This window comes from Uloborus diversus, chromosome 5 (assembly GCF_026930045.1).
Source record: "Uloborus diversus isolate 005 chromosome 5, Udiv.v.3.1, whole genome shotgun sequence".
Lineage (NCBI taxonomy): Eukaryota > Metazoa > Arthropoda > Arachnida > Araneae > Uloboridae > Uloborus > Uloborus diversus.
Window position 1 is genome coordinate 157,022,413 of NC_072735.1, and position 23,774 is coordinate 157,046,186.

Here is a 23,774-nt window from a genome sequence, read left to right on the forward strand (position 1 = left end):
ATTTCTGGATACGACCTTGCAAATCTGTGCAGTTTCTTATTTTCAAACTAGCAAGAAGCTGATCTAGACATAAATGATCCTGCTTTTCAAAGCAAAAGTTATTGAAAGAAATCGATAACGAATGTTCATAACTTCTTTTTCATTGTGTAAGAAGGTAACAGAAATTGAAGAATCAAATCAAGCAAATTATTTTTAATGCTTAAAAGTTGTTTCAGGAAAATATTTCTTCATCTGATGCCATACCAGCCAAAATATATCAGTTTTGTTAAGTTTTTATCATATATGCCTTAAAAGATTCTGGTAGTTTGTTATTTTTCGTTGTTTAATTTTCTGCTCCGTTAAAAAATATTATATAACTGAAGTAAAGCCTTTTGCAGTTGTTTACCATTTCATGTTTAACAAGAGAAGAAGAAGACGCATTAATTCGTCTGCTACACAAATGCGTTTACATTTCCACGACGGAAATCTCGGTTTAAATATTTTTAGCTGTACTAATGAAAACGTACTTGGGTTATGTTTCAATGTGATTCAGTTTTCAAAACCTTAGCTATTGAATTTCTGGAATTCGTCTGATAATCATCTCGTGCCATAAAAAAGGTAAAGGACATAAAAAAAGGAGTAAGGTTGTTTTGAATTATTTACCATTGAATGTGTGTTTTTATGCATTTCTGTTTGCTTTATAGCTCAATACGATTGTTGTGTGCAATAACTTTGAAATTATTTGACGAATTTCAAATATTCGTTAGATTAAAAAGACGATAGTAGATCAGCTTTAAATTTGTGCCTTTCTATCGATAGCGACGAAGCTGTTCTGAAAGTTAAATTTCTGTCTCAAATGCGTCAGTTGTTATCTATGATTGTTGAAGGTCGATGATTGATGATGTCATCAAACTGAACCTTTTTATCTCTGCAGCTAAGCTGAATGTGCCATATCGATGACAACGAGCACATGGTAAGCAACGGAACCATGGAAATTGTGCACACTGTAAGTATTTTCTTTGAGAAACTTAGCCATTTATTTATTTTTTCTGCATGTATATAATGTATTCAAACGCTTTTATAATTAATGATGAATGAAATCAAATTTCTGGGTAGTAATTGCTATAGGATATTTATGTATTCCCTATTTCTTTTAAAATTTAGTATCCTTTCCTGAAATCATTTCTGGCTGGTTCAGTGAGTGGCACCTGCTCTACACTACTTTTTCAGCCTCTAGATTTGATTAAAACAAGGTTGCAGAATGGTTCAAAAAATAGGTAATTATATTATGGTTTATGCAATAGTGCATTTTGAATAAAATTAAATCCACTAAGATAAATAAATACCTTTGTGCTAAACAGTAAAGTAAGAAAAACAACGTTAAGAAAAGGACAACATTAAAAAAAGCCCAAATTGGCAAATTTGTGCTTTTTTTAACGTTGTTTTTCTTACTTTAAATCCACTAGTTAGTTTTTAACTTTTTAATGCACGATTTATGATTTGTTTGGTGAATTGTACACTCGGACATATCGTCGCCTCAGAGCAACAGTTGGATATCTTAAGTGTTATTCCTGGGATTAGATGTCTTTACTGCTGATCTGAGACGATGATATTGAAAAATCTTTTACATTCATTAATGCTTTGAACTTAAATTTTTGGTTTTTCTTAAGATTTTCATTTTTGATTCATACTATTAATTAATCATGGACATAAAACATGATTTTCTTTACTGTTAATTTTTACTTTAGTCATTTTTGGTTTAATAATTTAAGCATTATGTATTTTTTATTCTAACAAAAATTTGTAGTTTTTAATTGTTGTTAAATAGTTGAGCTATTGTTGAAGATGATGCTTAAAGCCAAGCATGAATCCAGAATGGGGGGGGGGGGTCCTGACACCCTATTAAGTAACCAAATATAGCCTAAAATTGCATTTTTGATACTCTTATAAAAATTTACCCTAAACCCTGTATGTTTGTTCAAAAGTTGTACTTTGCTTCTTCTAGCAATGACCCCCTCCAAAACCAGAAGCTGGACCAGCCCTTGCTTTAAGCATTATTTGTTTACTCATAAAATTTCATCTGAAGCCGTGTCTAGTTAATTGCAAGCCTCAATAAAACGTTATAAAATGAAAACCCTGTTATACTGCAAAACTGGTTTTCTGGTAAAACTGATTACAAATATTGTCAATAGGTCTGGCAGATCCAAATTTTTCATGTACATATCTACTTCTGCATTCTATTCAAAGTTCTTTAAGTTCTAGAAACATACACTAGCTATCCTGCAGCATGAGTTTAAATCAAATTTAGGATTCAACTTTTGTTATTTTGTGCTTGTATATTTTATTTAAACGTAGTTTATTAAAATATTATATATGCAAGAAAATACTTGAGTCAGTATGTTGTAGTTAATTTACCTTTAGGAAAGTTAAGTTTTTCTGTACTTCAGTCTTGATTTAACATGAGTAAAATATGTCCTGTAATCCTTCAAGAAGAACAGGGTTCTGCAGTATTAATACAGATTAAAAACTGAATACAGCAAAATTATTCATGATTTGAAGTTAAAATTGAAGCTAGTTTGCACTAAAAAAAATAATAAATAAATAAAAAATTTATCTACGTACCAAGTATAAAAATGTGTATTTTATTCTTAATAAAATTCTAAAATATCTATTTTTTTTTCTTCTTTAGTACTCCAAGGAATGGAATGATCACACTTTTCATGCATGTTGTGAGGAACGAAAAAGTTGCAGGCTTATGGCGTGGGACTGTACCAGTAAGTTTTCAATTATTTTTATTTTCTTATCACACAAAAGACCTAAAGGTTAACTACTAAAAGGTACTGATGTAAATCAATATTATTTCCTGCTAAAACTGGTATGCACTATTATTGCAATTGTTGACCACCTCAGATTACAATCAGGGTTGTGGTGAAGGGGGTACGCTGGAGATTAAAATAACAATGCTCGTTTTTTGACAATTTTTTTTTTAATTTTTAATTAAGAAGTTTTTTATGTGTTTTAAATTTTTTTTAAAAAAAGTCAACAACTTATGGATTGTTGGGGCAAACCGAACCAGGCAGTGTCTTAATGTCGTAATTAGGATCTGCGCAGCCTTCACAATGCTGCCAGGTTAGGTTTGCCCCAACTGCAGTCTGTTTCTCTTTTGAAAACTTGTGTTACTTGAACAGTCCACAGTATTTAAAATTATTTTAAAAAAGCTATTGAAAATTAATGTTTAATAGTAATACATGTTGTGTTACTATTAGACATTTGTGTATTGGAAAGGGTTCAAAGAAGAGTAACTAGACGAGTAAGGGGACTTTCAGATTTAGATTATAATACCAAACTTAATAGGCTTAATATGTATAGCCTGGAGCAAAGGAGGATCAGAGGGGACATGATTCAGTTGTTTAAATTTATCAAAATGAATGATGTTAATGGATTAAATTTTTGCACTGAAAGCAGAACAAGGGGTCATTGTTTTAAGCTATTAAAATTTCAAGCTAACCTGGAAATAAGGAAAAACTACTACTTTAGTAGGGTTGCGGGCACTTGGAACAGCTTACCGGAAGAGCTAGTAATGAGCAAGGGGGTGGATAGCTTTAAGAAGGTCATTGGTCTTCATTGGGGACTAATAAATTGACTAGGACCAGCCTAGCTGGAGGTTGCCAATAGCCTGTTGCTGGTCGTCACATTTGTATTTGTAAATAAATATTTGGTTGACCATTCTGCTTTAGAATATGTAATTGTTTATGTGCTCTGTAGTTTGAAACTAATGTATTGCTTTTTTCCCTTTCAGTCTATGTTAAGATGTGTTCCTGGAGTCGGAATGTATTTCAGTTTTCTTCACTGGTTGAAAACTAATTTTGGGTAAGTTACAGTACTAGCAGTATTAAAAATTTCCTACATTGAGTTTCATAGAGCTATTCAGTGTGCATATCTTCTCAGTTTTAAAAGCTGTATCATAGTACAGTGTCTGAAAAATATTAGTATTTTAAATTATGGACTAACAAGGAAACCTTACGGTCTCGGAAATTCTGATCAGGATGAAATTCAGCAGGTTAGTAGTACCCCTTGAGAGTGTCCATGCAGTAAAGTAATAAAGTGCTCTAGCCAGAACATTCCGAGAAAACAGCCTCTAAGTTTTAAGCACAGCTTATATACTAGTAGAGATTGTTGCCAGCAGCAGCTCGGTGGCTATGTGGTCAGCTTACTGGATTCCCCTGTAATTCATTCGGGGTTCGATATCTCTTGAAGAATTCTTTTTTTACCAAAATGTACCTCAATTGTTCAACCTTACAACGACTTTTTTATAGACAGGTAAAGAATCTAATATAGTGGATACAAAATTGTGCATATGTCATTGAAAATAATAGAAAAATAAATGGCCGTGAAGACTGCCTAAAAATGTAATCAATAGTCCATCATCAACTCATCGCCAATTTTCAATGAAATCATTCGGTATGCCTCCTAACTTACGGACAAAAGAGAAATTTTCATGAATATTAATGAAGTGTATTTTCCTACGAATCTTTTACAGAAAGGTTGCTCCTGTAAACAATCTTCCTTTATACATTGTCATTGTGCAGGATTGATAAATAAAAACTATGTTGTTAAATTTTATACATAAATTAACAAATCATACTTTAATTTTGCTGCCTTGGTAATTCAAATTACAATTTATAATCGATTGAATTGATCTCTGTTTTCTCTATGAAAAAAATTAACGCATTTAAAAATAAAGTATTTTCTTCAATTCAAATTTCAATTATCTGGTACAGCCGCTTTATAAATTTATATAAAAAAATTCTTCGAGAGGTATTGAACCCGGGATGGATTGCACGGGAATCCAGTACGCTGACCACACAGCCACTGAGCTGCTGCTGGTCAGAAATCTCTCTCTATATAAGCAGGGCCTGATTAGTGAAAAGGCTCAGTAAGCTGGAGCTTCCCCTCAGAATGTTCAGGGGGCCCTAAAACCTTAGATTTAATTCCAGATTATGTTTTTAAATGCTTCTTTCCTTGAGAAAGATTCAAATTAAAGAGAAAACACTTCTGCACTACCTTATTGTCATTAAAACTTTAACATAGCTGCTATTTTGCATCAGGCCAGCCATGTGGTTCAACATTTAACTGTAAAATTGCAATTACAACCAAATGTAACACATTCAAAATTTGTGTCGGTAGGGAAAAGGAGGGAAAAACTTAAGCCTGAATACCACTGGGCCACTTTTGGAAGTAATATCTGTATCATCAGTGAGTTTGCTTAATGACTGTAGATGGAATTGCAAATGAAGGTGAAGGAATTTTTCTCTCATAGAATTACTTTTTTCTTTCTTTTTATTTTCATTCCTTTGAAATAAATTTAAATTGAGAATAATTAGCATGGAATTAAAGACAAAGGGATCGGGACTTGATAAAAACTTTGAGTTATAGTAATATTTGAGTTATTGCGAATTGACTGTATATTAGGGTGGTCCTTATTTTTGAAGTTGTAGATATTTTACGCGACGCCCCCTCAATTTGTTCCATTATACAAATAACTGATCGTTGCAAAATTTTAAGACAATCCATGAATGTTAACCCGTGCCCCTAGGGCCCTCTTTTTTGAGCTTCGAAGAAAAAATTAGCGGATTTTCTCATTTTTATGTAAAAATATTCTTACGTTTCGTATTTAAAGCAATTTTAAAATTAAATAGATGTTGCTACTTCCAGACCAACCATTCTCTCAAGTTCACTCTATAAAATTTTACATGTTACAGAGGGTACATGTACACCAATGGCCTTGGGTCAGGCATACGGCTATTCTACGCTCGGTTCAAACCAAGCGGCAGAGAAACATTTCTTTCCACTAAGGTGGACATAAGAAATTCTAAATCCCATGAATGGCTCAGGCCTTTAACGAATGATCTTTGACAACAACAAATTGCATCCTCAAGGCTTTGGGGGTGTTGATTTACAAAGTTTTCTGTGTATGTAATAGATGTAGCAAATAGGGTCGCTAGGTTTCAATGCTATAAATATAAGTAATGGTAATTATATTTTAATTCGCTGCTCTTTAGTTATAAATTTACTTAAATGTTCATGCAACTTTTAATTCTTAAAATATAAATTTTGAAAAATCCTCGATTGCTCTAACATAAAAATATACTGTATTTTCCATACCTAAAATATAAGTTTAAAAAAATTCGAGATCGGAATAATGTAAAAAACTACAGTCGATGCTCATTATAACGACCACACATTATAAAGACCGTCCCATTATAACGACCAGTGGTAAAAGTCCCAACTTTGTTCCTATAAACTCTATGTTAATTTGCTTTCGTTATAACGACCGTTCTGTATTGTCTAATCCAATACAGCGACCTAATCAGCGGACGCTATTTCTTGTGTTCTTTCCAATAAAACAAATTTGTAGCATAAAATGACATTGCTTATTGTTTACGAACATCTGCCTGAAGTTTTCAAATTCAAATCCAACTTTAAGAGGGGGTGACTACCGTTCACCACAGCTAGCACAGAAAAAATAATGGGAAGAAAAATCGAGAAATTTCCAGATTCCTAAGAAAAGGGAGTTGACAGATGTATTGGTAGTTTGGTGTTTAAATCTAGTGGTCTTAAAGGTTTGGGGTTCTCGAGGGACTTTTAAATGTTTCTTTGGAAAGCAAGAGAAACACAATTTATCACCTATATCTGAAACAGAAAATAATGTTTTGCAAAAATCACGTCTGCTAAAAAGGCAGACCTCTGTTTCGAGTTTCATCTTCAGAAATTGTTGTGGTAGTAGTAGTAGTAGCAGATTTGAAAGTGTGTAACATTTTCCTCCCTATATTTTCTACTTTAAAACTTGTTTAATATTGTCATAATATTTTGCACACGACTTTTCCAAAAATTCCTATGATACAAAAAATTTGGGCATTTACTTGGGCGTGCATGATGATGGTGTACATTTTTAAAATTTATACCTCTTATAACGACCACTCGTTATAAAGGCCTTTTTCTCTAGGACGGAGATGGTCGTTATATCGAGCGTCGACTGTATACTTTAAATTACTTTTCTTCTATTTCAGTACATAGTCCTTTATCATCATGAAATTCTCTTTGCAATTCACAAAATATAGAAACCGAAATGGGTTTCTGTCCTAACCTGTTCGACCTTTTTTCTATATCTGGTCTACCACAAAGCAAAAAAGCTTGACAACTAGTGAAATCTGCTCGCCTTTCATCACTGTTAGACAAATGCCACATTAGGGACAAAGATGCTGTTCAGCCTATGTAGATGCAGTAAATTTAAGTCCAAATGACCTTGTGATCAATCGTACATCCCTAAGATATTTCTTCAGTTGTATATGATACCTTAGATGATTGCTCTTTATTGCTAGCTGTTCAAACTGTAGCGTTTGATACAACGGCTTGCAATACTGGCCGTATTAGAGCAAAAACTGAATGGTGATACATTACATTTGGATTGCCATCATCATGCACTTGAAATCGTTCTGCAGAGTATGTCTTTAAAGAAATTCTTGCCTTTCTTAGTTCTAGACCCGATATTCCATTATTTAAGGGCTTCAAAATTTTGTGGAAAGATCTCCATTATTCAGAACTTATAACATTTCAATCAAGTACACATACCTCTTAAATTCTAAAAGACGAAGTTGATGACATATTATTGTTCGTAAAAAGCGGAAGTGAGAAAGATTACAGAGAATTCTCTCTCATAACTTGTAATAATATTTTCTGGTGAAGTCCCTCCTACAGGGATACGTTCTCGTCAACCTGGAGCTTATCCCTGAGCCAGATGGGTGGTAAAAAGAATTTATTGTTTGAAAATTTATATATTTAGGAAACAATTTAAATTGACCTTAAATGAAGAGAAAGCCCGTAAATGCTGTTTTACAGTTAAATGCTGTATGAAGATATGGTTTTTCACAGCAACTCAATCTATGCTCCTTTAAATAATATAATGTGTCTAAAAAATTAGTAGCATACAAAATGATGACAAACATGCAGCAGAAGCAGTGAAAGGAAAACTTATAAATCAGTTATGGTATTTAGTGGATGAACTAGTAGCTTTGTCCGTATTGGATGAAGGAATTAACTAGGAATCAACTTTGAAGAAAGGAAAAGACTACTCCAAAAAATGCAAGACGTGTCTGCTGACTGTATAAAAAATTTCAGATAACAGTAGATGATTTGGAATACTTCCTTAGTAAAGATCTTCCTCTAAATAGAATCAATTACAAGTCAATAAAACTATTTGATAAGTTAAACACCAAAAGATGTTTTCCTATTTGATCCTAATTCATGGCAAAATAAAGGAAGCTATTTAAAGGGAAGAGATATGGTTAAAATGCTGAAAGCTGTGAATGATACAACTGAAAGAGAAGCACAATTAATCGAAGAATTTCACAGACAATTTGCCAAATAGGAGTCACAAATCCAATTTATTTTACAGACAGTCAAAGACTATCGGAAAAAATGCACACGATTGAAATATTTGAGAAAAGCGTACGATTAAGGTAAAGTTTCTAAAGTACTATTTCATTCTTACTTAATATATAAAATGTTTAGATGATATGAAGTAATTAAAAAGATTAATTTTTGTGCTACCTCAGCGTAAACATATTTTTCAAGCTTAGGAGAAACGATGTACGGGGTCTGAAGTAAAAACTCGAAGATTTGTGGGAAAATTGTCAAAAGTGTTCAAGTTCAACGTCCTAGGGGCACGTGTTATTATTGATCGATCGAGTTCAAATTTTGAACAGATTACTTTTTATTATAGTGTCACAAAACTAGGGGGTGTCACTTGTTGAATTCCGAAAAAATATTTTCCCTGTATAAATAAGGACCACCCTACTGTATATTATAACTAGATTATAAACCCAGAAAATGATTTGAAGATGAAACATGAATGTTTATTGTAAAAAAAATTGAAATATGCCCTTGCCTATATATATACCTGATATTTAAAAAAAATGGATGTATTACTCACATTCAAATCAGGTAGTGGTGTAGAAAGGGATGCAGGGGGGATGGCATCCTGCTACATAAATGCTTACATGAGCTCCCTCGTACGTTTTTTAAATTTTAACACACATCTCCCCACTTTTTCATTTTATCCAACTTATGTTCGCATCTGTAAGCGATACCTTACCTTTTTTTGTCCAGTTCTACACCTTTGGAATGAGCATAGTAGCAAAAAGGAATGTTTTCCTTATGCAACAGTTGTGCCATTACTGAAAGGAAAAGGTTTTTTTTTTTTTAAATCTTTAAATTTTGCCCAAGACTTAGATCCCAATCTTTGTATATTTAATAAAGTTGACAGTAAAATATGAAACTGTAGTGATTTAAATGATTATTGTGTGCTTACAATTCATAGAGATGGTTTTTTCTTCATATAATTTTAATCATTTCTTACTGTTTCAGTTCTGAAGATCCTTCTGCATTTGAGTGCCTTTGTTTTGGTGCACTAGCTCGATCTTTCGCTGGTGCTACATTATTGCCTGTAACAGTCATCAAAACTAGATATGAGGTATAGTTTTCAAATGTTATCAGTTGCACCCCTCAGCTTTCTTCCTCTCAAATACTGTTCTGATTTTATTAGCTTCTTTCAAGTTTCAATTCAAAGAAAAAATAAATGTATTTATTTACTCCCCCCCCCCGAGATATTTTGCTTTAAAAAGAATTTTTCTAACAAACAAACATTGTGTAATACTAACTTTTGTGTTATCCAGTACTTTGTATGATGGATAACTTTGCAATAACTTTACCAAACATAATTAAGAGATTCATTAGTATAAAACTAGATTTTTCTAGTTCATGAAACATTTCTTGGTACCTCTGCACTATAAATAAAATCGGATCTTGATAAATCAAATGTTCCTTTATCTCAAAGTTTTTATTGTATCCCAAACTCTTGAGACTGTTGTAGAAACTTCCCACAACTCGAACGTTTTAGCCATTCCTTTGGGACTTCGAGTTATCAAGAGTTGACTGTACTAATTATGCCAAGGGCGATCCCCCCCCCCCCCACACACACAAAAATATGATCAAAAAATTGAAACTTTCATTACCATAATTTGTACTGTGGATCTTCCTCATAAGCACCAGCAAATGCGAGGACTTTTTTTCTGTTAGTCATACTTTTATTTAAGGGTGCTATGGGAAAATCTTAGTTCCAAAAAGGTACCTTAACTCAAAAAGTCTCGAAAAACCTCAGGTGTATTATCAGTAAATAATGCATCTGTTTCATATTAGAATCTAAAATTATATTTAAATAAAAATTTCTTAATCCTGCCTCCAGATCTAAAATTTTTCTTCTTTTATCTAATAATTTTTGAGAAATGTTAAGCCATTCAAAGTTTATGTTGGAAATTCTTTAATATTTAAATTTGCAGTTAAAGACTAAATTAGAATTCTTAAAAGTTTGGTAAATTATAGCAATTAACTCTTAAAGAGTGAGCAATTAATTTTTAAATTTCGTTTTAATATAGTTGAATGTATCAAGGTACGAGTATTAAATATTTTCTGTTATAACCAAAGAAATTTGCTCTATCTTCTTATTCTGCTTTTTACAAACCTAAAAAAAAAAAATGTTTTCACATTTTCTTTTTTCTGAAGGCAGTAAACTTACATTTAATATCTTAACGGACTAATTACAGTGAAGCCCTGTTTATACGTTTCTCTTTTATACGCTTTTATAAATTATGAATTTTTTGAATTGGTCCTTGCAAAGTCCAATACACATTAACATATACCTGATTTTTTAATTGGACGCTTTTTTCATGCAGTCCCTTCAAAAACGTATGAACAGTGCTTCACTGTATATGTTTAATCGTGCTACAGATTTATATTTCAAAACATAATTAACCCAATAATGATCACAACTAATATCATTCTTCTGAATTTATTTTGAAGTGATGGAAATGTATATGCACACAATTATTTCAATTAAGAATTTAAATTATTTAGTTTAGTGAAACATGCAAAGTTCTTGAGTGTATGTTTTGGAGAATACATCACATTCTGTTCAAAAAATTTGGGAGAGAAAATATTTGATGCAGGCTTTTTATCAATATCATGAAAGTGAAAAATTTCTCATTTATCTAATTTTTGTTTGTTTTTATATGGTTATAAAAAATGCTTATGTTAAAGGGTTTCCTTCTTTTTAGAGTGGTCTCTATGCATACAACAGCTTATCTGAAGCACTATGTAAAATATATAAAACTGAAGGTCGAAGAGGTATGTATCATAAATAAGTTCCCAAAAATTACTGAAGTCGTTAAATTATACTTCATTTCAAGTTTGGGTTTTAATAAAATGTTCATAAGTGATATAATTAACTCCATATTATATTGCAACTCAAAGAAGCCTTCTAAGATTAATTGATAAAGGCCTCTTTTGGACATTAATTTGTTTTATTTAATACTACATCAGAAAATCATGATATGAAAATGCTGCAAATTCTTTCATTACTCCCAATAGTCTTGTTTAATTTAACAGTGTTTTCTTTTTCCGGTATAAAAGAAGTGTAGAGTAATAAAACTAGTATTGAACAACTTTCCGTTCATGAAACCCTTCATGAAGATATGCTGAACTTATTTAATTCCATAATATATTTATAGCATAACAATCGCAGATTATAAGAGTGAAGTATCACATAGAAATGTTAGAATATACAGAGTAAAAATTAAATATTTGGCAATGGCTCAGTAAAATATTTCAATAGTGACTTATGCTTATAACTCCTTTTCTGTTTCTTCGTTAATTTAAAATCTTAATAATACATATTTTTGTTAGTAGTTATAATATCTTATAAACTCTTTCATAGGGTTATTCTCTGGATTAGCACCTACGATCATTAGAGATGCACCCTTCTCTGGCATTTATTTGATGTTTTATACACAAGCAAAGAAAAATGTCCCTTCTGGTAAGTAGATTTCAAAACAAAATTCTGTTGGTTCACATAGTCTTAGTTGCAATAGTTGTTAGTGGAGGCTCAACATTAAAGCTGCTCTCCCAGTAATTTGAATTTGTTTTATTTTAATACATTTAAGCTTTTCAAAGCAAATAAAAATAGTTTATCCGATTTAAAGTCTTTAATTTAAATTGAGCATAAAATAAATTTTATGGGAAGGAAATATAGGAATGCTTATCAGTATTTTAATGTATTTACTTAAGATTCAGATTTTTTTTTTCTAGTCAGTCATTCAACATTAATGTTTAAAAAAATCTAAATAAAACAATTTGAGCAAATGTTTGCTTACAAGCATCTGCTATGTTTCTTCAATGAAGTAAAAGTTTTACTTAAGAAAAATATTGCAGAACTAACATAAAGTTGAGACAATTTAAACTGCTTAAAAATTTTGTTCTCTAGTTCTTATTCCAAAAGAAAAGAGTTGAAAACTTACTATTTTTTAGGGCTTTAAATATCTATACATTTTCATTCAAGTTGTATTAATACTTTTTTATTGACACTCCAAATTAAGCAAAGAATTTTATTCATTTTTCGTACATCAATACTGACTTTTTACTATCACTATAATGAATTGCTTTGTAAAATGTATGTTTAACAAAATATGAACTTGTTCGTAATTATTATTTTTAAAGAAAGTATTTTCTTCAGGGACTACTCCTTAAGGAAAAACAAGCGTCTTTTAAGAAATTTTTATTTCATTAAGTTAATCTCCAAAGTTAGTGAAGGACATTTATCACTTTTTCAATTTAAAAATGTAATTAATTATGTTAAGTTTGTTGAATTTTTATGAATTTCCATCAGGGTTGGCCGAATTGGACCCAATTGGGTTGGACCCAATGGGTTTTTTTGAAAAAACCCATTTAAAAAAACCCATTATTTAGCCCACTTTTGGGTTTTTTAAAATTTTGTGAGAAGTTTTTAAAAAAATTAATTAATTAAAATACTTTCACAATTTAAACTTCTTTTTTATTTGGTCTTCACCACGGACAATGAACACAAAAAATGAATTTTGAGCTTTAATAGTATTTCTTAACTCTTAACGGCATTAAAAATATACTTCAAAGATTTTAAATAAATGTATTTAACTTTTTTCTTTAACTGGTCAATAAATAACTCAAATTATCTTGACCAAGTCCTGTCACGTCTGATTTTCTCAATATTTGTAGATTGTACAGAGGAAAATAATCTAGTTAAAAGGCTTTCATGTGAATTATTTTCTGCTAACCAACACGTCACAAATCTCGAATAAACACAAGGTAATTTTTTTAGAAATAAACAGATTTTTCAAACGGTCTACAGAAAACAGAACAGGTACAGTGTTTTCATAATTTTACAAAAAAAGTTTAATATTTCTTACCCTGTACACAGAAATAGAAAAACAGGCAACATAAAATTCAAAGAAATGTCTTGATTAAGCTGGAATTCAGTAAAAAGGGATTTAAACTAATTGAGGTTCTACAGTAGTTTTGCATAACAAAATGAAATACTATAAAGTAAAATGCAAAAAAAAAAAAAAAAAAATGTAGTAATTAAAAACGAACAATAGATTTTATCACTCGAGAAGTAACTTTGCCTTAACTGTTGGTAATAATGAAAATTAAAAAAATCTGAAACTTTAACATTCTTGGGTTTTTTCGTCTTTTATACTTTTCTTCAGAAAACTCTGAATTTTAACTAGTTTTCCAGCTTTTTACCCGAAGATAATTTTTGCACTTTGTCCATATGCTTATGCTACAATATGCTACAAGTACTCCACATTTTCCCTAAAAAAAGACAAAAAAAACCCCCATTTCTTTTATAAAACCCAACTTTAGTTGTTTTTTTTTTTTTTGGGTTTTATTTTAAAAAACCCAAAAAACCCTGGGTCCATGGGCTTTTTTAAAAAAACCCGGGTTTTTGCCAACCCTGATTTCCATAACATTATTTATTACTTCTTACATTTAAGTATTTTGTTTTCTAAGTAGTAAAATCATGACATTTATTAAACTATTTTACATGAAAAACTTCCTCTTGTAGCTGTACGTGATCATGTCTCAGCAGCACCAATCAATTTTACGTGTGGACTGTTTGCTGGAATTTTAGCATCAGGAATTACTCAACCTGCTGATGTTATAAAAACAAAGATGCAATTATATCCTCGCATGTATTCAACTGTACCTGAAGCAATCAGAATAGTTTTCACGGTATGCTTTGAGCTTAGCTTATTAACTGTACCGTTATAAACTAATGAAATGTAATTGAAGGGCACAGGGCAAGAGCGTGATAAGCCCCACTTTTGACAAAATGAGTTTTTTATTCTAAATGCTGCTTTGATAATTGAAATAAACATGACAATGGATTATGTCATTGTCAGAAATACGTATCTGGTTTTAGTATTGCAGAATATGTAATGTATAATATCTATAAAAAATACTTGTAGAATTTTTCAAAAGTTGGAAATTGGCCTACTGGAAAAAACTCATATCACATTCTTGCCCCAAGCACTTCAACTGATATCAGCTCATCCATGAGCAGTGGTAACTAATTTAACAAAAATAATCACTCTTATTCTATGATTATATAGAAATAAGTGGGTCATTCTAAGTCAAACCAACAAAGCATTCAACCTGATCACTTTTCATGAAACTCTAACATTTTAAATTTTGCATGTATATATTAAAACTCTATCATTCAGAATTAATTTTTAAAATTCATTAAAAGGGACTCATTGTTTAACTTGCCAACAGTGCTTTCAAATGTTATAAGAATAAAAATTAGCTTTTTATGTTTAATAACCTTTTAAAAAATGAAATTGCCTCTATTAAATATATGATTTTAGAGTGATTAACGTTCTTTTACAGGATAATGGTGTACAAGGATTTTTTCGGGGCATCGTGCCACGTGTTGTAAGGCGAACATTAATGACTGCAATGGCTATGGACAGTTTATGAACAGGTTAGATATTTTTCAAACATACTAATACCGAACCTTTTTGAATTTGAAAACTAAGCTTTCATTTCCTCCTCCCTCCCCCGTAAACTCTTCAAATATAAGTACAAAAATCATTGAAATCATTTAAAAAAACACAAAAGGTTTTTTTTTTTTAAATTTTTTTTAGTTTTTTGAATGTGTTGTCAGCCTAAAATTTTCAGAAACAGCAATCCAAAATTTTCAGAAATTTGGGATCACACAGTTAGTGCCAATTTTGCATTTAAATACAAATGCTGCAAACTTTCTTTTCCCATGGGGGGGGGGGGGGAGAGCATGAAAAATGTCCTTAAAAGATGCTTTAAAATATTATTTTAACTTGTTTAGTTGAAAATGAAAGGAAAGTTTTTATCCACAATGGTGGTGCAAGTTTGAAATTTATAATTAACCCATCAAGTTAAAAAAAAATACTTTGCTTAAAAACAGCTTGTGATTATGATTGGAATGCTTGCCCATAATAGTGCATATATTTTTTTACTAGAAAGTTGCCCGTCATGGCATGAAGGGTGAAAATTTGCTTCTATATACATTTGAACGCAGCGATTGCCTATTTGGTGATATTTTGGTAGTTTAATCCTAACTCCAGTGGATTAAACATTAACTCCTGTAGATAGCGGTCATTGTTGACCATTTTTACCTTTCTTTATTCTCCTAAAATGTCAGTCTTACCAGTAAAATAGCTAAGTCAACGGATCGAGTTCAGCCTTGTCACAATAAAGCCTGCATATTAAACATTACCAAAACATATTAAGTTATCATGCTGTGGCGCGAGTTTCATTGTTGAAACATGCGGGTTACTTTATCACTGGCTGTTATATATATGAGCATTTATTGTAATGTGACAAGCTATTACAGTACCTACAATAATGAATAGAATTTTAATCGATTGTTAAATTTCAAAATAAAATCGAAAATAGTCAAGTTTGACTTAAATTTTTATTATTATTATGAAATTTTATGAAATTAGTTTTCAGGGACAACAGCAGAGAATATTCGGAATTTAGACAAGAAAAATTCCTAATGTGATGTCAAATTTCAAATATGACGCTATGATGGATAAATAATTCTGTAAAATGACATTTTAGTCCCTTGTTTTGTAGTTCTATATTTAGTCCGTTATTTTTCTCATATTTCACTTGTGAGACTCGAATGCTAAGCCTCTTTTGTGTAGTTAATGAACCCCCTAAATAGTTTTCTACTGTTGTATCTAAGTTAACTTGTTTGCTATGTGTTGTTGTAATAACATTATTGTGGTTATAAAATATATATTGTGGCGTGGAATAATTAGCCAAAATGTTGCATAAATGATGTTTGAAATAAAACATCTATGTATAGCTAAATTTGCTTTCTGAGTTGATTCATGTAGTTTCTCACTTTCCCGGTTTTTATTATAGAAATGACAGTGATTTTACTTGAAGCAAAAGTAGCCTTGACAGCTGAAATTAACTTAGAATGAAAAAAAAAACTAGGTCCTCTTCCAAAATACTGTAAATTGCTTGTCTGGTTTTCTTCAATTTTTGGCCAACTGCCCATAATCGACTACTAGCTCTCTCCATTAGTAAGAGATAGACATTTTTAATAAACTTTTCTCACAGTATGTAATAATACAAAATAATTCACTATTAACTCCCAATCACCTGTGGGCGACTTATCCATGGTCTTTTACTTTCAATCACTAACGATTAATGCAGTTCAGTTGAGCCCAACGTACAGCCCAAAGGCCACATCCGGCTTGCAAAGCTGTTCCACATGTCCCGTTGTTTGCTTGTTACAAATCGAAAACGATTAATGATAATGTAGCAAATTTTGGAGCCCCTAATATTCAAAAAGTGATTTCTGAAAAACAGATGTATTTAATGAAAGAATCACAGTAATGATAATAGCAATTATTGGTTTTATTTTTTTCCTTTTCCACATTTTCCCATGATATTTAGAAAAATTTTAAATAGTTTGAATATTTATAAGTGTTTTGGCGCGCTAGAGTAATTTTCATTTGAGGTGCAGCTCTCACGCAGAAACAGACTGAGACCACTGATGTAGGTAAATGTATCCATTTTAGATTAACAATTGAAACATCTATTTCTAGACTTCGGATTTATATTTGAAATTCTTTAAAAATACATTTTTATCTACTTTCTCCATTTTGCTATTTTTTATACTTTTGCCTGAAATTCCATTAATATGGTGTTTTGTTATAATGAAAAAGGTCTAAGAACCTTGAATTTTAATATAATGGAAACTTGTTATTTATAGCTGCATCATTTTTTTTTTTTACAAAATATTTCTTGAGCTAACAGTTGAAATTTAAATTTTAGGTTATAAGTTCCATGGGTCTTCATTGAAGAACTGTTTTATAGCAACCAATCAAAGCCAGCTGTGATCCTGGGTGGACTTTTTTCTATAACTATACTCATCTTGTATACGTTAAGAGGAAAGCACTCTCTAAGACTATAATTTTTGCCTTTAGATTACTTTATAGAAAGATGCAAAAATTTGTTTTTAAGATCTTTGCTCATTATTCATGTATATATCTGTATATTTTGGATGCATATGATGGAAGACAAGCTGTATATTTTTCATGTACAAAATGTCATCAGTCATTTCCACTTGTTTTTAAATGCAGAATTTTAACTCAATGTAAGCATTATTGCCTGATTAAAGTTGAAAGCATTTTATTTTTAATTAAATGAAATTTGGGTCTTTTTATACACCTTATAAATAGGATTAGTGTTATACAGTTTTTATTTCCCATTATTTTATACAGTTCTGATCACACAGTTTGAAAGTATCACACATCCTACCTTAAGTCCTTTATCAAGACTATTATTCATACACATACTTCTGCTACAAAAGCTCATAACATTATATTAATCAGAAATCAATTTATATAGCAAAAATACTATTTCAACTCTACTTCATATTGATGCAAAAATACAATTTTTGAGAAAAAAAATTTATTTAACACAGTTTAATAAGAAGCAAGCAAATTATGAAAATTTCTCGACAATTGATTTCATACAATGTAACACAAACAATATTCAAAATTTTCTAAACCCATGACCATTTCTATCTAACAATAAACATACTTGCAACTATTACCTTAAAATTGAAAATAGTACAAATATCCTCGAGGCAAAGCGGTGCACATTCTACAGTTAATGCACAATCTGTATTTAAAAAAAAAAAAAAACAGAAATGGTCCATGAAAATGCAACAAGCAAAATTGATATTTTCATTATGCAGTTTAAATCTAACAAAAAACATCAGTACAAAAGCTAAAAACAACACAAATATCTAAATACACAGACCAACAATCAAAACTTTAAAAATGGTCTTACAAGAAACTGAGTATTCTTTAAACACTCTTTAAGATAATGCAGTAAAAAGTTTTTCTCTGAAACCGCCTTATGACAAAAAACAGTATTACAAACAGAAAAAAAAATTGCTAATCGATAACAATCTATATCTTTCCAGGCAAAAAATGTGTTTTACCCAATATAGAAACTAGCCAAAAGTAAAAAAACTCCAAGTACACAAATGATACAATTAAGATCACAAATGAATAAATATAACATCTTGCTTCAAAAAGTTGGAATATGATGGCAGTAATTAGCTTTATATAGTTGTAAAATACAGTGTTCCCACTGCGCACTTACACTAAAACTAGTATAATTCTTGCTCTTATTGAGAACAAGTTATAAGGCAATGTGTTTCGGCAGGTTTAAGAGCCTAAGTTAAAAGTAAATATGGCAGTTCTTGAAATTAGAAAAAGTACAAAATACGCTAAACTGTACAAATACAAGTCATTGGGGAGGAAAGAAACAGAACACAAGGTTGAACTTATACACATCTCATTTATATTTTTAATCATAAAACTCACATTCAGTAGTTACGAATTAACTTAAAACCTGCATCTTAAAACAGTTATACTGTAAATACGAAGAAGAATGAAGGGAGGTTATCCTTTCCTGCATTTGGAAAAAGGAATGCTCAAATTACGAGCTTCAACTGAGAAAATATTGAGTTTTCAATAGAATAACCAAATTAAAAACATATGGCAGTGAAATACTTGCATGTTTTCATAATGATGCATTAAAATTGAAACATGAAAAACTTTTTTACAATTCACAACGTTTTTTTTTACAGAGAATTGTGATTTTATTGTAATTTTTGATCTCAAATAGAGTTGTATTACTTAAGGTAATACTTTGGGTAATTTTTCTTGTAGCAACAAAAATACTATTCAAATTTAATATTCATTCAACATTAATAAAGAATTTCAACAAGCTTAAAGAGGTAGTTAAATATTCTACCTGAAAAATACTTTTTAGACTCTTAATTTTATTGATAAGTATAACATACAGTGAGTCTGTTTAATCTGCAAGACCTTTGTTTTTTTGCAACTGTTTGTCCTAAATGCACACTTCCAGTTGCAAAAATTGTCAAAATAAGATGCAGAGCTAAGATATAAAAAGTTTGAAGCAAAAAAAAAAAAAAAAAAAGTAGTAAAGAAAAAAAAAAAACTAACTTTCCACACGGTGTTCAAGTCTCTACTTTGAACTTAGGGAAGTTAAAAGCATAAAAAAGCAGTCCAAATGCAAAAAGTTTGACATTAGACCAACATTCACAGAGATATCATTGCCTCAGAGCAACAGTAAGAGATATCTAATCCCAGAAATAATACTAAGATATCTTTCTGCTGCTCTGAGACGACAATATAAAACGCAGTTTTGTTGCTTTTGTCACTTTACACTTGCAGTCATTAACACCTTTTTTCGAGGGGGGGGGGTATTGCATTTATTTTTCAATAGCAATGAAAAATATATAAAACTTTTGGTCTGGCACTTAAAACTTTTTCTAGTACACAATATATTCAATCAATGCCTTTAAAACAAGATACAACTATCTAATTTAATGTATTTTGGAAAAAAATATTTTTAAAAAGTTTGTTAATGTAGTTATTTATTTTTCAAAAAAAAATAATAGAGGAGATGCTATAATTGTTTGCTTTAAGTTATGACACTGTATTTGAAGAAAGTATTTTATTTAATATTTGTTCAACTATTTGCAACAGATAAGCATACACATACAAAGCCAAAACTCTTTTAACTGAGAGTAAAAAGAAACAATAAATCATGTTTAATATTTATCTAACTTCATATATTATATCAAAAGTGCACACCACTTTACGACATTAGGCTAAATTTCTTCCTACTTAAACAATTTGTGATCGAACCTGAGATTTTCAAAATGGATGTAATAACTCAAGATAAAATAATTCGTTAAAGCAATAGAATATTTGAGATCAAAAATTACAAAAAAAAAAAGTCTTTTTCTTTTCAATTTGAAAGAACTATGGTACAATGGCTAATAACTTACAATGCTATGATGACCATTGTAGACAATGTTTGCTATCCAATTCATCTCTTATTTCATTCAATTGATGCATCGTATGATACACTACAGATGCACTGATTAGTCCATAATCAAATAGGTTGCACAAATGTAAAAGAAAATTTCTGTACAAACTTTGGGTCAAAATAGTTTTACCATGCTCTTCAATAAACATAGAACAAGCCAAAGGAATCTGGCAATCTCCAACAAAACTATTAAGAAATAAAAACACACATCAGTATCAATATACAACAAAATACACAACAGGAAATATTTTCAAAACATTACAAAATATACATAAATATACATATAAAATTAAGCAAACAGAATATCAAATATTAAACAAATTATAAATAATTAATGATGATAAAAAGGAAAATTGCAAACAGCTATTAAGTAGGAAAAGATAAAGTATGAATCCAGAGCTCATCAGCCGTGGCGGATTCATTAATTATGGTCAAAAGACCAAAATTTTAACTATGAACTAAAAGAGAATGTTTAAGCTCCAGTACATGCAATATAGAGTAACAATGGGCAAAAGCACCACTTGCTAAATTAAAAACAATAAACTAGAGCTTAAACATATACATAAATGTCAACATTTAGGGAGAAAAACTGAGGAGATTCTGCACCATGAAAAGAACAAATTACATGCAAAACAGCATACAATGTTTTTGCTTAACTAATATATGGGGCTTTTCAATGAGTTTTTTAATATAACATAAAAATAAATATCATATAAATAATCCTAATTCGCATGATTAAAACTTAAAAATACAAAAAAAACATTAAATGTTCCATGAAAATTTGAAATAATTTGTCAACGTGTTATCATGGCCACTTGGCGAGGCTGGAGATTTTTAAATGGATTTGGTGGTATAATTTAAATTGTACTAGCACTTTAATGTTTTATGAATGAATTACCTACGTTTTAATACACACAAATTGCAATTACTGCAGACACGTGTTTCGAGGTTACAAGGAACTCCTTTTTCAATGTAAAGAAGAGTGAGCTTTTGAATGAAAGGAGCTTTCCTCAGATGCCTTTTCAGCCAAAAGCTCTTTTGCATCAAAAAAGGGGTTCCATGTTAACCCAAAACACATGTCAGCAATAATTTGCAATTTTTGTGTATTAAAACATTGGTAATTCATTCATTTTATTTTCAAGCACAAAGGTAATTATTTGTTACTTTCAATGTCATTTGAGCTTTTATTTTATTTTTTGATGGTACATTTATTACTTTAACACCCTACAACAAGGGTCGGCTAGTAATTTTAAGTGGAGTCTGGATACTTTTTAAAAAATTTCATGGAGATCCAGAAAAAAAAATATTATATGCCTTATTATAATTTTTTTAAACTTTAGTTTTCACTCCCGAATTAAAGTATATAGAATCTATAGGCATATTAGTATTCAAAAATCAACGGGAGAAATTACATTCAATGTCTTGAAATTTTGAAAGGAGCAATTTGTTTATGCAAGGAGTGTGTGTTGATGGGCAGCAACATATTTTTGAAATTCTAGATTTAACAAGTGACTAAAATTAAAAATTTAAAAAAACCACGACTGGGTCGCAAATGTAGAATCAAGAGGGAAAATTGAAAATCCTTTCAAAGGCCTTATACTGTAAAAAATCAATTGCAAGTATTTTATTTGTTAACAAAAAGAAACTGGCAACAGATAAAAATTTTAAATTATTGCTTTTAATTTCCTTGTCGGCCAACAATGGATTCGGGTATTAATTGCTGAATAAAGATTTAACCATATTTAAAATCTGCTTTAGACAGCGTTATAATTTGAATTCTATATAACATGGATGTTTCAAACACATTCTATTACACACAGAAAAATACTTTTTATTTTGGTACTAAAATTTTAAAATATATTTTCACTGCAAAAATCGCAAAAAACCTATTAGAGGTTTTTAATTAATATCTTTGTTAATTAATGTCATCCAAAGATGCAACCTAGCAAAGAACACTCTCAATCAACTCTCCTTTCGAACATTCAAAAAAGGTGCTAGAGTGCCAGAGACAGATACACAGACACATCAAACTTATAACCCCCTTTAGTGTGCCGGGGGTGAAAAACATAGTATCTTTAGTGATCTCTGGGCGAGGAAAGGACTTAAGGCGGCCCTCTCTGGAAACTTTCCAGTATCGATGTTGTAAAAACACGATTCTAGACCATATTTGCTGTTGCTAGGGGAAGTAATGTGACTCAGAGACTGTCCCCTACCAATTGATTTCTCCCTTCCAAAGTTTTGCTCAATATTTGTTCTTCAAAAATTTCCCAAACGTATGTGAACTTTACATGGTTGCCAAATCAATGGCTCAAATCAATCAACTAATAATTTAAAAAATATGATGAACTAGAAAACTAGAACTTGGAAAACTATAGTTAGTGGAAATCTAACCAGGCAACGTCTTAAAACTGATGCTGCCAGGTTAAGGTTTACCTCAACTATAGTTCATTTAAAATAATGGTAAGGGTGGTACCGGAAGGTATTGTTATCCACAGAAGGATAGTTTTAAGTAATTTAAATACCTGATGGTATTGTTATTCAGATCCACTGAACAATTTTTTAAAGTAATTTACTTATACTTTCAAAATAGTTTCGGCAGTCCAATTTTGGAGCAATTGCGGTCTGGATCTGTAGTATTAAATGTTTTTTTCAGCTCCAAAACTGGTGTTGGCCCCATTAGTGCCATATTTCGGGCCCTGTGCTATACTTACTTTTAATTCTGCAGAATAATTGATAAATAATAGTTCCTCCCCCGCTCCCCGAAAACCATCGGGGATACATTGGCATTGAGATGTTTTTCAAGGGCTGATGTTTTCTCAAAGTTAGCATCAGACGCCGACGGATAAATTTTTGAACCATCGGCGCTGCTGCATCGGTCGAGTCCTAAACTGTCCGGAGGGAGGGGGGGGGGCAATTTATAGTCTCCAAAATAGCTGCAATTCAATCCTAAATTACTAAATTATATTGCATTTATTGCATGCAAGGTATTGAATTTTAGAGCCAAAAACAGTTTGTACCAAATTCGTGGATTTAATTCGAAATGAAAATTCACGCATTTGTTTTCAGCAACATATAACATTTTGCCATCAAAATGATTAACTGTCTTGACGAAAACATACTTTTACATCATATAACTTTTTAAAACTCAAGATAAGCCTTGTTTATAATATGAAAATATCACTTCATGTCTTGGCACATTGCAATATAAAAATTCAGGATAACCCTAATTTTAGAAAATATTTTTTTTCTGGATAAAAGGTACCTCATGTTCCATTTTGCACCTCTGACCCCTGTGGCAGAATTTTGTTTTACTTTCTGCGACAAATTTTCTGGACCTTATTTCTTTCTGCAAGAATGCTCCGTGAAGTGATAAATGAACTAATGGACAAACTTAAGTGCAGTTCATTTCAAAAGTGAAAAATTTATTTATT

General features: G+C 30.8%; 2 protein-coding genes across 2 annotated transcripts in view; one reads left to right on the plus strand and one right to left on the minus strand.

Annotated features, from left to right (window-relative positions):
• The first annotated feature begins 457 nt into the window (after positions 1 to 457).
• Positions 458 to 18,119, plus strand: LOC129222873 (mitochondrial glycine transporter B-like). The gene is made up of 11 exons (XM_054857431.1): positions 458 to 597; positions 914 to 985; positions 1,144 to 1,256; positions 2,669 to 2,753; positions 3,779 to 3,849; positions 9,406 to 9,511; positions 11,151 to 11,220; positions 11,810 to 11,908; positions 13,973 to 14,139; positions 14,797 to 14,890; positions 17,239 to 18,119. Exons 2-10 carry the CDS (start codon positions 923 to 925, stop codon positions 14,884 to 14,886), a joined length of 864 nt encoding a protein of 287 aa, XP_054713406.1. The 5' UTR covers positions 458 to 597; positions 914 to 922; the 3' UTR covers positions 14,887 to 14,890; positions 17,239 to 18,119.
• A 1,878-nt stretch (positions 18,120 to 19,997) lies between these two features.
• Positions 19,998 to 23,774, minus strand: part of LOC129222123 (polycomb protein SUZ12-like) — a 32,609-nt gene continuing 28,832 nt past the window's right edge. Inside the window, exon 15 of the mRNA XM_054856572.1 lies at positions 19,998 to 20,529. Coding sequence (XP_054712547.1) covers positions 20,307 to 20,529 — 223 coding nt within the window. The 3' untranslated portion in view covers positions 19,998 to 20,306. The remainder of the gene's footprint in view (positions 20,530 to 23,774) is intronic.

Bases quoted from the DNA above. Each gene is read 5' to 3' on its own strand.
- LOC129222873 (XM_054857431.1), top strand. From the start codon at position 923: ATGTGCCATATCGATGACAACGAGCACATGGTAAGCAACGGAACCATG. The intron at 986-1,143 runs GTAAGTATTTTC...TTTAAAATTTAG, and splicing joins CCATGGAAATTGTGCACACT to TATCCTTTCCTGAAATCATT. The intron at 11,909-13,972 runs GTAAGTAGATTT...TTCCTCTTGTAG, and splicing joins AAAGAAAAATGTCCCTTCTG to CTGTACGTGATCATGTCTCA.